Source organism: Corvus moneduloides, chromosome W (assembly GCF_009650955.1).
Source record: "Corvus moneduloides isolate bCorMon1 chromosome W, bCorMon1.pri, whole genome shotgun sequence".
Classification (NCBI taxonomy): domain Eukaryota; kingdom Metazoa; phylum Chordata; class Aves; order Passeriformes; family Corvidae; genus Corvus; species Corvus moneduloides.
In genome coordinates this window covers 204855-222713 of record NC_045510.1, presented here as the reverse complement: position 1 = coordinate 222713, position 17859 = coordinate 204855, and the positions used below count along the sequence as shown (strand labels likewise).

Here is a 17859-nt window from a genome sequence, read left to right as displayed (position 1 = left end):
TATTTTCCTTGTTGTGCAGATCACAAACAATTGGGGGGGGTGTTAACAACAGTCCATCACAAATGAAATAAGTTGTAGTGACACTTAACTGTATAACATAAGTAATAAGCACGTGCAAATTTTCATATAATCATAGAAAGCAGCCATTCCGCTCTTACATGGTTTGAGTGTTTTCAAACACCTGACTGCATGCTAATAAGGCTGCTCCTAGTATGTGCCACTATTTAATGGAGGGGGACACAGGTTTTCAAGCATGTGGAGCAGTCCTATGATGTGCTGTAGGTGTCAAAGCATGATCACAGGTTCTTTTCATTTGTTCACCATACAGGCAAGAGCAATGCCATTTCCTTTAAAAGCAAGTCTCCACTATGACACCTTGATCTTCAACACAGGTGTGATTCAAAACCCAAGTCAAGTCAGCTTTTTATGGATTCCTTCAATGAGAGGGGCAAGACGGTATCTCATCTGTGGGCTGATCTGGGTTTGGATCAATCTAACCAAAAGAAAAAGGAAAAAAGCCCGAAACAAAAAAACCCCCAAACAATTGACCAAATAAACCCAGAACAAAAAAACACCCCAAAAATAAAAGCCACAACAACCCAGTGCATTTTAGCATGAATTGCTAGGAATAAAAATCAAAATTCACAAGTTTAAGACAATTATAATGATATGTGGCATTTCCAGTGTAAGGGTTATTGAAATAATTGAAAAACTTCTAGTTAGACAAAACTTTGGATAAGCAGTAATAGAAATATTAGATCCAGTGGAAGACTTTAAACTACAAGTTGATGGTAATTTAAGGATAAGCATGAATAACTGCTATAAAAAAAAAAATTCTCCATTACTCACACAGAAGTCTTTTGAATTATCTGATATATACAAAAAAGATTACATGACACATATCACTGGAAACATAATTTAAGAAATATGTAATTGAGAGAAGCAAAGAAGTTTTTCTTGAAATGGCAGAAATTTATCAATAAAAAAATCATTCTACTTTTAAATTAAAGTAGTTAATCCTCAAATATCCTATGGGATGTTTCAAAAAGTTCATGTGTTCTAAACCTTACCTCTTCTTCCTCTCTATAGGAGAAATAAAGGGTATAAGCCTGCTAACTTAGGTCTCAAAAACTAGATGGTAAGAATAGTTTAAGCGTACATTGCATCTTTTAGACAACATTGAATCAGTTAACTTCATATAGCTTTTTTTTTTTTTGCATTTCAAGCCTGGAGGGGGAAGTTGTGCTACATAATGCTATTTTCCTAAAGTGGATCAATTCAGACAAAATTTGGCCCGAGGACACTTTTTTCATTTGTCCTATATCACTTCTTTTTCTTGAAAAACAAAAAAAAAAAACAACATGAAAAGCTTTAAAATTTGCATCTCTTTCATAGTTATTCGGTGGCTGCATTTTTATTTCTGTAAAGGCCAAAAGTGTTTAAGAACTGTGTACTTCAGAAAACTTAAGTCATAAATTAATACCAATACATCGCTTTTCTACCTGAAACTTCTGAAAGGCCTACATTCACAGAATTTAAACACACATGCAGGCAAAACAGTTTAGTGGTTGCTATAAAATGTTAGGAAGCAGCAGAGGTAAAAGAGTTGAAACCTTATTTTTAATACACAAATTTAAAAACATTATGTTTCTAAAATGGCGAACAACACTTGGAAAATTTCCAGAAAGTATTAGACTAGGGAAGAGTGCTGCCAACAAAAACTACCTCCCAGGTTGGCAGCTCCAGGAAACAGCATGATGGAGAAGCCAAGGCACCTCATGGAGCACCTTTTAAATGTAAGGTTGCAGAGTTCATGTAAAAAAATTAAAAAAAAAAATTAATTATAAAAAGGGTAACCCATGCTGTAAAACAGGCATGGAAAACTCTTGATGCAATTCATCTGCATCTTGCAAGCAAACAAAAATCCTCCTCAAAACCAACTTATTCCATGTTTATAATTTTAATGGTTTCTCCCAATTTTAGGAACGAGAAACAGCTTTCTAAACTTATTCCATCAGACAAAAAAAAAAAAAAAAAAAAATCAGTCACAAACAATATATAAATCATCATAGTCTGACAGATATACCTACTTCTGAATATAGGGGAGGAGGCAGAAAACGAAACTCCTGGATATATGCAAATAATGGTCCTTGCAGTGCTCTCTGAAAATCATCAAAAGCAGCTACAGGTGCAAGGCCAGACTGTCTGTTTTCCTCTGTGACCACTTCTGCATAGCTAGGAGGTGCTGGAGGGAGAAGGTACATAGAGTTCAAACAACAAATTCTTATGCATGACAAAATACATAACATGATAAATTTTAAACTTCAACCACTGAAAGATTCACCAGCAGATAAACAATGACTTAAAAATTGTTAAACAAAAAAGGGAGACTATTTTGTTTTATTCTAATATTAAGCTTATGTTCAAAGACAGACTGACCACTGTTTATTGTGGCTTAATTATCCCTCTTAAAATTTAAATCATACCAAAGATAATTTAATCTCTGTACAGGTAGAAATGACAGAACATTGCAGTCCTCTGTACTCCAGAAGTCTCCAGGTCTGGGGTTTGTACTTAAAAAAAGCAATATATTAGATATGCAAAAAGAGAAGGAAGGAAATACATAATTCTTTCTTTGGCCATGAGAGATCTCCCATAGAAAAGAATATTTTTTCACAAAGCCTTGGCTACTAAGGCTGGTGAGAAAGCCCAGAAACTGCTATTATGGGTTGCAATGCCTTATAACCAAGGTTGCAATTGGGATACTGGAAGTGGAAGCAATGAAGTTATGCACAGATACAATGGTATCCTGTGCTTTTATTTCTGCCACTTTCCAAAGAAGCTAGATTTCACAACCTGTCCTAGAAACAGAAAGGCAGGGAATGAAAAAAATCTCTTGCTCTACATAGAACAAGCAGGTGGCAAGAAAACATCCACAACGGATTTCCTGTGGGCTTTATTATAAAAGGATGTAATTTGACTCTGTTAACAAGACTGCAATGAATAAAGCAGACAAAAATCAAGAGAGTAGCGAATTGATTGGGATTTGTATTATCAAGTTACCTTCTAGTCTTTCAGGCAGTGTCAGACCAAGCCAATTCATGTTCATGCTACCCTGGCTGCTTACGCTTGATGTTCTGCTACCAAATGGATGTAGAGGAATGGTACCAATGACCAGTGGTAAGTTAAGGAATAAATCCACAGCTCCTGGAATATCAACATAGACCTGAAGAAAAATGAAACAAGTATATGATTAAAATGTGGGGGTCTTATCAGCATTTCATAAGTATTAGTCTAAGTTATCTTTCTATGAAAGTTTTCATGAGGAGCTTGTTTCTAATAGCCCCTTTTAGGGCCCATGCCCCTATGGAGACATGAGCTCTTCAAGTTAAGAAGAGTCTTAACATGAGCCCTCACATAGAAATGCAGTCTACTCATTAAATGCTTGCTTAGTTGACAGACAGCTGCTTTAAGAACTTGCATGATCTAAACTAAATTTACTTACCAGATCTCCTGTCATGACACTAATACCAGAACATGTATTTCTTTCATAACTAATGATCACAAAATGCTGTGCTAGAAATTTGTATGGCATGTTGGAAGCTACTCACTCTCGCGAGTGAAACAGACTGCCCAACATACCATCAGCGAATACTCCACACGGATTATACTACAGTCAAGGATTGAAGGGGAAACAGGTGGAATTTTCAACTGTTTGCCATTCCAGGTTTCTGTTTTGCCAGATGACAAGGATTCCCCACGGAGGTTGGCAACAAGCTGTCTGACTTCCTTCATTTTCCCTTTGGCATAGAATGCCTGTGTTTGGTAAATGGTTGCCTTTGGCACCACCATACGGGAAGAGCAATTCTCAATCTCAGCAAAGATCTGAATTGATTCACCTGAAACAAAAAGGAAAAGAAAAAAACACCAAAGAAACCAACAAAACACACCAGAATTTTAAATTCTCTTTACATTTACAAGGCAGCTTAAGCAAACTTTCACATTCTTTATCCTGTTATAACGATGCTGCTATCACTGCTCTACCTGAAAAAGCCATACACTGATGCTAATAGAAACAAGATCCACATGAGCTGTTCTAAAAGGAAAAAGAAAACAACACATCCAAAAAAATACCAGTCTAACACCCAAAACATGCCAGTCTAACAGATGAGGTCATTGAACCATCTAGAGATACAAGTAGCGCTGTCTTAGTTAACAGAGTATACGGAGAAGATTGCTAAATGCAGACTGATGTGGTACAAACATCCTTAATGTTTCATTTATGTAAAAACAGTAGCACAGACTCTAGCTTTAAAAAGGAAGGAAAACCACACAGAATTAATTATAGGATCACATACCTGGGGTGTAGCCCTTTCTTTCAATTTTGGCACTTAAAGATATTGGGCCTGAGGTACAAAGCCAACAACATAGAGTCTTTTCTTTTGTGCCTGCTTGAGGTGACTGCAAGAAGAAGAAAAGTATTGTCCATCAAATTAGGAGCTCCATGAATCTCATCAGGTATTTAAACCAACACAGGAAAATAATATTCATAACGTGCTTATTATTGCATATTTTGATAAACAAAGCTGCTTTCATAGGAAAAGTCTCAAGCAGTTTAAACAGCATTATACAGATACAATGTTTGTCCTAATTCCACTGGTGTATTCATATTGCTTTTTCTGCGATCCTCCATACTACAGCCACAATTAAAACAATACTAAAAGAAAGTACTGTATAGCTTAAAAGGCTTCATAGCCTACACATCCCAACATAATGCTGCAGAGCTTTTCATTTACCTAACAGCAAATTAGAACATCTTCACATTTTCCATTAAGCTGCATTTCCAAAGCAAAATAACTAAGCTAAACTACTGTAATCTTTACTCCCGATATTTCCTCAGTTTCTGCATAATCCTGTTTCATCTATGTTAAAAAGACTTATTTTACACACCAGGATTTAGGGTTTGATCCAAAGCCCACTAAAGTCAAATGAGAGACCTTCAATTTTCACGGAGTTTGTGTAAGGTCCCTTTGCAAGCCGATTTTTCACCCATACACAAAAGAAATCTGTTTCAATGGACTTCTAATTTTTTCCCCCTCTAGATTAAAATTTGAGAAGGGGATAAAATAAAGGATTTTTAGGCCAGACTGAAATCAAATCCTCACTGAAAGAAGTTGTGATATTAAAGTTATTTTAATAAAATGATATTTCAGGAAAGGATTATACAGAATTGTGATAATTTCCTCCCCACCAGTAGAAAGCTATCCATATGGAAATTATCAATTATGCACTGCAGTAAATTTTTTACTTTGCATTTTTAAGTTAGCAGTCCCTCACTAAAATATTAAGCATTGCATTGCTCCTTCATAGATTATTCTTTATTTATAATTGAAGAGGATCAGTTCACCAAATTTTCTTCCTTAATGAGAGTCTACAATTTAGTAGTATCAGTTTAGACCAACAAATGCATTTTACATCTTGTAAAAATCAAGTAACTCCAAGTACAGGATAACTTAGCCTTCAAAATACCAGCAGTTAAAGAGTTGTTAAACTGATATAATACTTAAAAGAGCTGTACTTAAACTAGCAAATAAATATTAGGTAAAGTTACATGCTGACGTTGTTTCAGTTATTATACTTCATTATTTTTATGCCAGAAAAGGAATGAATAGTTCTGTCAGTTCTTACCAGTAACGAAGGAGTGTTGATATCTATATGTTCAAAGACTGTAAATTCCTTCTTTAATTTTACTGGTAGAAGCCAAGGCCTATGCAATTCAGCTTTCACCCAATACCGAACACTGCCGTGTCTGCCTTCGAATGAGGTAGCAAGTGGTCTGTGCAGGACAAAGGTCAAAGTTGAGTAAAGTTTTTCTCTCATTCCATTAACGATGTAATTGATCAGATTTGGAATTAGTATGTTGTTGGGGTTTAGGATTTTCCCTTTTGTTTCTTTCTCTTAGGGAATTTTCTCCCATTTTGTTGCTAAGAAACAATAACGACCAGTACTTAAGAGAGACAAAAGAAGTGACCACAGAGAAGGGGGAGGAGTGCAGCTGGCTTTACTATCCTAGCTGAGGGGCATTCTCCAGGGAAGGGCAGAGATATCGTGAGATTTGGGCTGGGGGAGGGGTTGGGTGCAGCTCCTAGCTCTCTCTTCCTCTCTCGGCTTCGGGAGGAGGACGATCCAGTTGCTGCTTACTGGGGGGGGGGGGGGGGGGGGAATTCGCTGCGGCCACCAGAGCCCAGCCCTGTCCTGCTTCTTCTGCCGTGGGTGAGCCTTTGCTCGTGAGAGCAGCCATTGAACTGGGACCTTACTAACACCCTACCTCACTAAAAAAAAAAGGACTCCCACCATCTGCTTGGGTGCCTCAGGGGAAACCCCGGGATCCCGAGCCCTTTCCCCCTCCCAGGAAGCCTCTCCCTGCCGTGTTCGGGAGCCGGGCTGCCACTGCCTAGCCCCCACCGTTTCTTTGGCACTGCTCCAGGTTTTTTGCTACACTGCAGCCCCTGCCTGCCGGGATGTCCCGCAGTTCCAGCTACAGCTGCGGAGTTTCTGATACATCTCGTCTACTACTCCGGGATTTTGCTCGTCCCTGACGTTCCAGCTTCCTGCTTCCGAGGTCCCTGCTACAGCTCCTTTTGCTATCCAGACGGACACCAGGATCGGCTGCCCCTGGGGGTTTGTAAAGGAAGCCCCTTTTCCACCCCTTCCGCCAGCTGTGCCCGCCATTGTCCACGTGGAGAGAGATGACCGACCTCGCGCCACAGCGGCCCCTGCAGCCGCGAGGGAATCATCGCGCCTGCCCAGCCGGGAGCCAACAGCGCCCCTGCCGGCTGTGACCATAACTACAACAAAGGGGAAGGTGCCTGACAGCCGAGAGAAGGCTGTTACTGGGTTTCTGGTTTTGTTTGTTGTTGCTGCTGTTGTTGTTGTTTGTTTGCCTTGTTATACATACTAGTAAAGAACTGTTATTCCTTTTCCCATATCTTTGCCTGAAAGCCCCTCAATTTCAAAGTTATAATAATTCAGACGGAAGGGGGTCATATTCTCCATTCCAAGGGAGGTCCCTGCCTTCCTTGGCGGACACCTGTCTTTCAAACCAAGACGTATGCAGAACTGTATTTTTACTGTATCATAATAAGCATAACTTATTTGCAACATTTCCATATCTTAGAAAAACATAATGTTAAAGTTGGGGAAATATATAATCTCCGATTCATTCAACAGTAGTTTTGTAGAAGTTTTAAGAATCAGTTAAAGAATTGTGCAAGAAAGTGCCAGAAGAATACACATCTCCTTCAGAGGCCATTTTCAAGTGTAGAGTAAAGCATGCCCTTTTAAGGTCAAATTAAGACCACCAAGAAAAATTAGCATTAGTACCATCCAATTATTATTTTGGACATTGTATTCTGTAAATAATTGTGTATTATTTACTTGGCTGGTATCTCAGTGGTTTAACTATAACTAAATGCTTTTGTAGTTTGTTTTGCCTTAAGTAGAGTAGTTAAATATTTCAATGTAAAATTTTGAAGAGAGAGCTTTTAAGCTTTGTCTAATTTTCCTTTACCCTGATGAGATCATCTTTATATATATACACACACACATAAAAAAGATAAAGACTATTCTGCTCTGAACGCTGAAAGACAAAGTCCTTGTGGGGACTTGAGAGAGGGAAAAAAAAATGTGTATAGGGACTTCAAACCTTTCAGCATTACCCTTTTATCCTCTTCTCCCTCCTCCTCCTTCCCCCCCCCCCCCCATCATAAGATGAAGGACATAAGATTTTTATATCCCAATCATGTCCAGTTAACTGTAACTTGTCTTTTCGTAACATTTTCATCCTTTAATCTCCAGGAAGAATTTTTATATTGCACTATGTTTGAAGTGCATCATAATAAAAGATAAGTTATGGGCAAAGCTTCCCTCCCTAAATTCTATATCAAATAATGCTAGCTGCACTATTACTTTACTAGAAAGAATCATTCTGGTACAAGTTTGACATCTCTATTTGCACATCTAAAATGTTTACTTTTTTTCTTAATAACACAAATGAAAGGATTTTCTAATCAGCCTTCAATGTTTCATTCTGCTGCAGTATCCTTTAAGAAAAAAAAAATCAGTAAGGCCAATCAGCATATTGGTTCTTTTCACTATTGCTTTGTATTTGGTTGCACTGGGTCTGGCTGGGATGGAGTTAACTTTCCTCGTAACAGCCCATATAGTGGGGCACAGACACACACACACAGAATGACCAGACAGGCAGGGCTGACACAGACATTCGTGGCTATGGTGTTTGTCTTCTCAAGCAACCACTACACATACTGAGGCCATGCTTTTCAGGAAGTGGCTGGACATTTACCTGCTGATGGGAAGTAGTGAATTAATTCTTATTTTTGCTTTGCTTCTGCATATAGCTTTTGTTTTTTCTTATTAAAACTGCCTTTATCTTGACCCACAAGCTTGTCCATCTTATTTTCTCTCCCTGGCCTGTTGATGAGGAAGGAGAGAGCAACTGCACAAAGGGCTGGCAGGCAGCCAAGGTCAACCTGCCACATTGGTTTTGTTTTAAATAAATTTTAGAAATATTCTATGGATACAGAATAGTGAGAAATGGTAAGGAGGCAGTGTCAAACTAGTGTTCTTCAGGCCTTTTACTACCAGCCTTCATTTTTTTCCAGTATTATCAAAGATGGCTTCATAGTTATTCTTTCAAGTCACTTGACAAGACCTTTCGTGTTTTAATCAATTCTTGTGCTATTTTAGTGGTCATATTTGAACATTTCTTCCAACTCAAGGGAATATCAGTATCACCCTTATCACTTCTTATAGAAGAATTTTTCATCTGAACCTTAAATTGACTTCTAAAAGTTTCCATATATATGGGTCTTCTTCAGCATTCTAATAATATCTACTGTAAAGCCCTGCACTATTCATGGAAACTGATCTGTAAAAGCATTTATCATCTGCAGGTTCTGTTAAAGCCAGTCCCTCTAATAAGGACATGTTTTATTAGCTTTAATATTAGGTATCAGTCTAATATCCTGCCAACTTTTTTTAACCTTAATGACTTTGGCACTTGGCTTTTACAGTAAAAGACTCCTCCTACCTCCTTTCTTTCATCTATTTCCAGACTCTCTCTGTTCCTTCCTATTTAATTTTCCTGTAACTTGTGTTTGAGCTAATTTCCATGTTGGTAACTCCTCTATGTATAAATCTTCCCTTCACAATATGTACGTGTGTGTGTGTATGTGGCAATTTATCTTAAGACTTCTGCTATCACTCTTGCTTCACCTTTGCTTTCTGAGACAAGCGGGATTAGGTATGGGAATGTTTCTTGCTTCATCCACCCATTCATTTGCTTTTTTCCATCCTGGCTTTTTTGTCTAAAGGTCAGCCTGAGTATATACATCCTATTTGAAGTAGAAAAAAACCCCAAACAAACTCTTATTTAGTTCAAATGCGGTTAAGCCTGACACATCTCTTTCAGACTGAGCCTGAACAGTTAAGCTGTTATCACTAGGTTCTGATGGCCTGCATGGCTCCAGTAAAATCTCGTTTCATTTAGAAGATACTTCAGCCCCTCTGCAGGACTCAAATGACACAAGTTCCTCTCCCTTCTGTGAAGGGGTCCAATCCTACAAGACATAAGGAGCCAACATACCTCAGTGAAAAGAAAGAGTAACCAACTGGGCAACAACGAGCTCCTGTTTTGTGAACAACTCTTAGCCAGTTTAAAAGCAACCTCTTCAGTTTAATGAGATTATGTCCTCTATTGCATGTCTGAGCACAACTCCTACTACCGTTGAAAAGGTTTCCCTCCCCCCACAAGAATTTTTCTTAAGCAGGTATGTATCTTAGCCTTCTCTCACACAAGCTGTGTACTGCATGTAAGTACTTACATCTGTGGAAGCTCAAAGCTGAATGCATATTCATGCCTTCCTGAATGAATGGTGTGAAGACCTTCTTCAGAATTGTCATCATCTAGGAGGGAAAAACCCAATATGCTATTGCACCTGTGAACATTTTACACAGCATAATATATTATATAGGTTTCTTTTCCAGAACAAGAGAGATTTATACATTCTTTACAATACTAAGAATACAGTGTCCCAGAAACGAGTCTCTCCAGTCCATTTGTATTAACTGCTAAATGTATAGCTGCAGAATTTTTAAGGTTAGGTGAGATTCCAAGACTTGCCTGACATAAAAGCAGAAGCTTAATTGTTTTAATTTATGATCTTGATTCCAAGTACTGACATAGTTGTAACTGCTGCCATTTCAAGGTCTGCCTGAAAGATCTGTAATGGAAACTGTTTTCCGATATGACTTCTAGTTAAAACCTAAAATGAAATAGAGCTCTCTAATAGTATTAAGTGATCTTAGTATTGCCTGCTACATTAATTGATTACATTTAGTAATTCAGCTTCCTCCTATCGCCTGCCTAGCAAGTGTCCAAAAATTGATTTTTAAAAAAAGTGCACAAGCACCACCTAGAAAGTACCAAACAAATTCAGGGGCACGAGAAGTGGAAAGCTGTCCAATTAATGTTGCTAAGAGCTAATGTATCAAAAATTCAAAGTTTAGCTCGATTTTGCTTGGATAGCAAATTTCCTAATTTCAACGAGAAAGCTGACCTTGTTTTATAGTCATGATTCCTTGTATTGCTTTAAATGCTCCAATAAATTTGTGGTTTGTTCTGATATAATTACCATGAAACCAGAAAAAAACCCCGCTGATTCCAACAGAACAGAAAGTTATTTAGATAAAAACAATTGAGCACCTCATATACAAAAGGGTTGGCATAATAAAGGCACATATAGTGGGATTACGCAAAAGACCCTTCCTGTTTTTAATAGTCTGAAGCATCATGAAGGAATACTGCTACATTTTAGGATTTTTTTTAGTTCCCACTGTTCTACAAAAGTGCTGATGCTCCAATTTCTTTAGTGCACCAGAAATGCTGGAAAAAACCTATGCAAAAATATAAAAACACTAGAACACTATTTACACAAATGCATTTGCAGCATGTAATGTCATGAAATAACAATCTTCAATACACAGAAAAAGCAAAGCAATGTGTATAATGCTTTTTTGTTGTTGTTGTTAAAAAACACTTGGAGGGCTTTGTTTGCTTGTTTTTAATTTAAAATAATAATGTTTTCCTTGCACATACTTTTTTCATCCCTTCTTCACTTCCTGTGAGATCAACAGTCCCATTGAGCCTGAGCAGCAGCAGCAGAATTACGGTAAGCAAGTACCGAGCTGTCAATCACAGACTAGGCTGGAGCAGGAGAGGACTGGCCTAAACAGGCACGAGCACATCCCCTGCCAACCATTCATATACATATAGTATACATTACACCCCACTACATTTGCTCAGCAACTCTGCTCACAGTCTGGCCTGACTACCGCAGAAGTAAGGAGAGAGGGAGGGGCATCACCCATGCCTCACCATCTGCTCTCCTCATACCACAGGGCCATGCTGCTGGCTTGCCCCGTGCAGACACCCCAATCCCGCACTTCTCTCGGGAGCATGTGCTGACCATTACTGAAAGGCGATTACAGATAGTGCTGGCCAGGGGCGTGAGACAGGAGAGATAACCGAGTGAGTGATGCAAGAGGCTGCAGGGTCGTGTGTCCCAACGGCCGCCCCTGCTCACAACTCCTTGCTGGCCCAGTGGATGTGCATGGCAGGAGCTTGAATACTTCTGTCTGTCCCCAGAGGTGGGCGTTCCCAAGAAAGGCAGTGTGCCCTCTAGAGCCACTTCGCTCCGCCCCCCAGCACATACTAGAGAGCGGGCAAAGGAACTTCCCCCACGTCCCAGCCCCCTACAATCAGCGGGTGGCATCACCTTAGCAACAGGCTAACAAACCCCAGCAGGCCAATGACAAGGCGGGGACAGGGAGCGATCTTCCAGACTATGGTAGGGTACAAGGTGTAAAGTTAAACTCCACTCTGTGCAGCGAGTGTTCACAGTCCTGCCTCTGCAGCCAAGGGAAGGACAATGGTGTCCCGGGATAACTGCTTAAGATTGTACGTGCTGCACATGCAGCACCAGTCTTGCTTCTGGTGTTGGAACGTGTCAGATCTGTCCCTTCCCTGCCACCTTTTGTTCCCTTTCCAGACAAAACCAAGCACCTACTATCGAGGTCAGCATTTGGATCTACAGGCCACATACAAAGTCATTGCTGCTGCTTAAGCTGACAGAAGCATAGGATCGCCTTCTTACTCGTAAGGATACATCCTGCTATGAATGACTCATGCATGCTTGCATGTTTCTGTCATCTGCAAGCCAGAGGTGAATGAATTTTTCGCATGAGAGGATTATTTCTAAGGCAGCAGTATAAAGAACATTTGAGCTAGAAAGACACCTCAGGAGTGACCCGAGCTTGCTTGCATCACGGTAACATAATTAAAATCAATAGCAACTACTATTTGCAGAGGATCTCTGCAGTAAATATGCTTCAAATTAAAAAACAAAACAAAAACACACAGAGAAAAAAAAACCAACCCCCCCCCCAACCAAACAAAACCAAAACAACACACCAAAACACCCAACCAAATTATGTACTCAGTTTTAACATTTTCTTGTTCTAGGAATTGAGTCATCACCACCACCTGACGTGTGCAACCAATCTGAGGAGAGAAGGAATATTCCCTCCCTTCTTCCCAGGACCGGTCCCAAACAGGATTGAACCGCTTCTAACAAAGGGTGGAAACTTCAGAAATAACAAGTACAAGTCCCTTGTACTTTCACAACGTAACTATGCAAACAATAGATTAGCAAATTTAAGACCCACAATCCCACTCACAATGTAATACCCCATTTCCATACCCAAAATAAGGGAATTTGCAGGGCACTTTCCATTTCTATAGGGCCTTAGCAGACCAGGTTTTCATTGAATGCAGGTTCCAGAACTCCTCAACTCAGAAGCAATGCTTCAATCATACAACCATGACCTCTTATTTGGCCTTTCAGACAGATTTTTACATCTGGGTCGCCCATAGAGGAGTCAAATAAAAGAAATTAAAGTAATTTACAAGTATAATAGTTTAGAAGAAAGGAAGAAATGGAAAATTACGGGTGCAGTGGTGATAGCACATCAAAGTAATCCACAGGAAATCTTTTATCTGCCAACAATGAATCAACCTTAAAAATAATTCTGCAAGTCAGACCTGTATCTGTTATGTGTCAAAAAGTCTAATGTTACATTTTAATTACACTTATGATTCAATAGGATACTACCAAGAAAGTAATTTACTGCATATCTGGCTTTGATTTAACAGCTATTTTCCCCATAGAGAAACAAATCACGCTAATATTGCTAAGGAAAAAGAAAAAAAAAAAAGGCATTATATATTAAAAAATACATATTATAAACAATGCAAAGCCTTATGAAAAGACTGTTAAAAGGCAGGTATTTTTAAAACGTCCTGTTTTCAGGTACTTTGAAAATGCACCTCAACGTGCTTTTAAGTAAACGTTCAAATAATCAAAAATACAACCTAAGAATGTAACCAGCATTTCCTCATCTTTAGAAATAGTGAACGCTCTGAGACTGCATATTAAAAAGGGCTAAACCAAGCAAAGATACATCTCTTTCTGGAAATATGTCTGCACGTAGTGAATGAATAAGCGAAAAGCTTACCTCTTGCATGCCCGACTAGAACGTCCTTATGGTTAAAATACTCTACTTCTTCGGTGTAATTTTGTGTATAGGCAGTGTTGGATCCAGCATTTCTAGATTCGCTCCAACGTACTTTTGCATGTCCTCTTGCATGAATTTTAAGAGCTTTCACTCTAATTTCCCCAGTAACTTCTAAACTGATCCTTCCTGAGACTGTGTCCCCGCTAGAATAGACGGGGATATTGCTGTTACTGAGATAGTCAAAGCTTATTGTCAAACTCTTCACCTTCCCCAGCACCATGTTTTTTTAATGAAGTGTATAAAAATATACTGTAAGGAAAACAAAAAAAAAAGTCAAGGTTTCATACAAAACGCGACCTTCAGTTTACAGCAGCAGCCGCCCAACACTGCGATATCCTTACAAAGGCAGCTGCCCGCACGCTGCCAGCTCACTTTAAGAACAGCTTTGTGAAAAACAACCACCCCGGCGCATGCGCGAAGTGAGTCGTGGCGGCGGTTTCCTTTATCTCTTGCGTGTCTTTCCTGTCGTGTTCGGTTTTCTTGTGTTATTGCTTCCGTCTCATGCAGAGAGTCAGAGCACTCCCTGGTGGAATCAGGGCAGTACTGCGAGTTCGCAGTACGGTATTGAGATATGTACTGAAGAACTGAGAAAAAAACGTCTGAGGTGGGGGGGGGGGGGGGGGGGGGGGGGGGGATGCGAGGGCTCCTTGTCCGGAGGGCTTCCACATCTCGTATTTCATATCTCATCTCACTGCCTGGCACGGCCTGGGGATCCTGGCTGGTTGGTAGGGAGGCGTCTCGGAAGAAGCTGGCAGCTGAAATCGGGCAGCAGTCGGTGGGCGCCAGGCCCCGGAGTCTGGCCGCGGACGACACGGGTTCTCCCCCTCAGCCGAGGATTGCCTGCCTAACAGTAAAGATCGCAACGATTCTGTCAGGGAAATGCTCGGCACGTCGCTCAGTTACAGACCTTGCCCAAAGCTTTTGTTCGTGAAGCGGCTAATCCTGAGCAAATTCTAGGCAGGGCTTCGGCAGGTGAGCGGGGCACGGCTGCCTTTGCCGGCCTTCCCCCCCCCCCTTGCAGCACCCACCACATTAACTGAGGAGTGAGGGTATAAAAGCGTGGCATTTTGCAAAAGTAAACATTTAAACCCCTATCAAAGTGAAGTTTACTATTTTGATACTTTTAAATATAATTAATATAAATCTTAGTTTGGGGTCTGGTTTGTTTGCTGCTGATGTTGTTCCCCCCCCCCCCCCCCCCCCCCCCCCCCCCCCCCCCCCCCGGCCTTTTTTTCCGTTTCTTTTATTTATGGAGTTCAGACAGGAGGGTCACAATTCCTGTCCTTCTAGTTCTGGGTTCACTGTCACCATGTACCTCTGTCAGTGTGGATCTGCACAGAATTTAAAGTGCATAGCAGTTACCTTCGGCAGGTCCTTGAAGATCTGCAAAGTTTAATGACTCAAATCTTGCCAGCCAAGTGGATATTTGTTGGGGTCCCTCCCCTGCCATGTAGCCCTGGGAGAGGGGCCCTGGTGGGGAGGCACGGGGTTTCCCTGCCCCTGCTCAGCCTCGTTCCCCATTGGTTGGTTTGTGTTCCCTGCGCGGGCAGAAGGACCCTTGGTCTGGTGACTGGAGCAGTTCCTCGGCAGAGCTCCGGCCATGCAGCTGGAGAAATAAACATCTCTCTGAAACAGCTATCAAGAATCTGTCTGTCCATATATATTTCCTTTCCACGGGACTCCTGGTTTGGTATATGTATGTTGCAGGATCCCCACTGCAACATAATGGTGGCGAATTGTGAGCAGAACGATCCCCGATCCCTAAGCGACTGATTTGTGTGAGTAAACCCTGGAAACTTTGGATTCCTCTTCTTGGTTTTGCTTTGCTATTCCATATCTAAACTATGGAGGAACCGTGGGAAGACTCTTGGCTCTCAGAGCCGCATATGGACATTTATCTTAAACTTAAAATGATTCTTGAACAACGATTTGTAAATTTTAGCTGGATTCAAGCTCAAAAAGAACTGAAACACTTCCTGGCATGGTTGTTTAAGAACTTTTTCTATGTTTCTTGGGATTTAATTCTTACCAAGGGCTTTTGGAAAACCGTTTGGACACAGTTAATTTTTGAGTCAAAATACATGCTGATGGAAGAATATTTTCGTGAATATTATTTAGTTACCGAGACTGTTGAGCAATGTCAGCTGTGTCTTGGCGAAAGGAAGCCTGGCGCAGGGACCGTGCGGCCCAGGCCACGTGCACCGAGTGCTCTGCGAGCAGCAGCGAGGCAGTTCCCGCGCGCGGGCGGAGCCACGCAAGCCGCAGTGTCGGTGGCGGAGCGAGGCACGGCGGGACCCGGTGGTGCCCGCCGGGTCCCGCGCAGCGCATGGTGGAGCAAGCCCTGTGAACGCCCGACCGAGAGGGGCGGCGCACGGGCAGCGGCTGGCGGCGGTGGCGGTGGAACGGAGCCGCGCCCAGCCGAGACGCGCGCTGGAGCAGGGCGCAGGGGGGTCGTCGCTCGGGGGCCCGGCCGAGACGTGGGTGCAGCGCCTGGCAGCGGCAGCGAAGCTGCGACCAGAGGAGGTGACGCATGGAGAACTGAGCGGCGCGGCCCGGCCCGGCCCGCGCAGCCCCGAATGCGACCCCGGGAAGAGCGCGCAGGCACCAGCAGCCCCGACAATTCCAACACGGGAGCGACCGAAAGAGAGAGCAAAGACGCAGCGAGACAGAAAACAGCAGCCACTCGGAAAAAGGAAAAGATCATAGTAGCTAAGATCTTAGGGATAGTAAAATGGTATAATGTTAAGCAAAACTGTGGTTTTATAACAAGGTGTGACAACCAGCAAGACATATTCGTGCATAGAACTGCTATTAAAAAGAATAACCCTGAAAAATGCATCCCAAGCTTGGGAGATGGAGAAGTCGTGGAATTCAAAATTATACGAGGTAGAAAAGGGTTACAAGCATCGCAGGTCACTGGGCCTGATGGTGTTCCTGTAAAAGGCAGTATATATGCAAAAAATCATAGTCATGTTAGACAATATCTGCATTGTAAGCCCCCCCTACAGTCTCCCTTTCCTAATCCCACCTTTCCCTTTTACCCTATGTCCTATTACCCCCAGTGTATTCCTAATCCGTTTTTTCATCCATGGTTTCCCTCACAAAACCATGCTTTTGCCAATTGTTTCCCCAAAAATCCCTTTCCAATGCCGAGTGGGGGATGAAAAGGGGGAGGGAAGAAGTTAAACCCTCTCCTGCCTCAGTTTCCCCACAAAGCATGCTCAGAGAGTTCTGTCTCCCTTCTGTCAGCCCTAAGATGTTCCACAGAATCTGATTGGACATTTAAAGACTCAGGAGGGTGGCTTGTTTTGTTTTGAAACTGTTCTTGTTATGTTTATCCAGTTGTTTTCATTCTCCTTTTATTAAAATAAAACGGGTGAGGTGTTGGGGTCCCTCCCCTGCCATGTAGCCCTGGGAGAGGGGCCCTGGTGGGGAGGCACGGGGTTTCCCTGCCCCTGCTCAGCCTCGTTCCCATTGGTTGGTTTGTGTTCCCTGCGCGGGCAGAAGGACCCTTGGTCCGGTGACTGGAGCAGTTCCTCGGCAGAGCTCCGGCCATGCGGCTGGAGAAATAAACATCTCTCTGAAACAGCTATCAAGAATCTGTCTGTCCGTATATATTTCCTTTCCACGGGACTCCTGGTTTGGTATATGTATGTTGCAGGATCCCCGCTGCAACATATATTCATATGGATTTTTCTTTTTTGTATATGTGTTGATAAGGAAGGGAACATTCTTACATAATTTGGATATGGCTCTATAGTGTTTTCTCATTTATTTTTTTAATACAAATGATGTATTTTGTATACTTGCTAGGTTTGCCCATTCCAGGCTTGTTGGAAGTGGATAAAATATTTTGGTTTGCTGGTGTAACACACACCCCCACTCCCCACATTATATATGAACTATAGACAGCTTAGCCCTAACTTGCCTTCCTCTCTCAATAGAATTGCTGTCTCTTGCCAAGCCATTTTTGGACACACAACTTCAGAATAACATGGCTGCTGTCATGATGTGGGATGTGTTCTAAACATTTCATGCAAGTAGGTGTGGTGGCTTGACCTTGTCTGGATGCCAGATGGGAGGAGGTAGTTTGGCAGATCGGGGGGGCTGAGGATGCTGCAGAGAATGGGATAAAAAGGGTTGTGT

The 17859-nt window shown here is 41.6% G+C and overlaps 1 protein-coding gene across 1 annotated transcript; it reads right to left on the bottom strand.

Annotated features, from left to right (window-relative positions):
• Positions 1 to 436: 436 nt before the first annotated feature.
• LOC116437357 (arrestin domain-containing protein 3-like) lies at positions 437 to 13933 on the bottom strand. The gene is made up of 8 exons (XM_032095026.1): positions 13654 to 13933; positions 9903 to 9984; positions 5689 to 5836; positions 4359 to 4461; positions 3643 to 3899; positions 3064 to 3226; positions 2091 to 2245; positions 437 to 493 (listed from the first exon to the last, which is right to left on the bottom strand). The coding sequence occupies exons 1-8, from the start codon at positions 13931 to 13933 to the stop codon at positions 437 to 439; spliced, it is 1245 nt and encodes a 414-aa protein (XP_031950917.1).
• Between the last annotated feature and the right edge of the window lie 3926 nt (positions 13934 to 17859).

Bases quoted from the DNA above. Each gene is read 5' to 3' on its own strand.
- LOC116437357 (XM_032095026.1), bottom strand. From the start codon at position 13,933: ATGGTGCTGGGGAAGGTGAAGAGTTTGACAATAAGCTTTGACTATCTC. The intron at 4,462-5,688 runs GTAAGAACTGAC...TTCTTCTTGCAG, and splicing joins TCAACACTCCTTCGTTACTG to TCACCTCAAGCAGGCACAAA. The intron at 3,900-4,358 runs GTATGTGATCCT...TTTTTGTTTCAG, and splicing joins AAGAAAGGGCTACACCCCAG to GTGAATCAATTCAGATCTTT.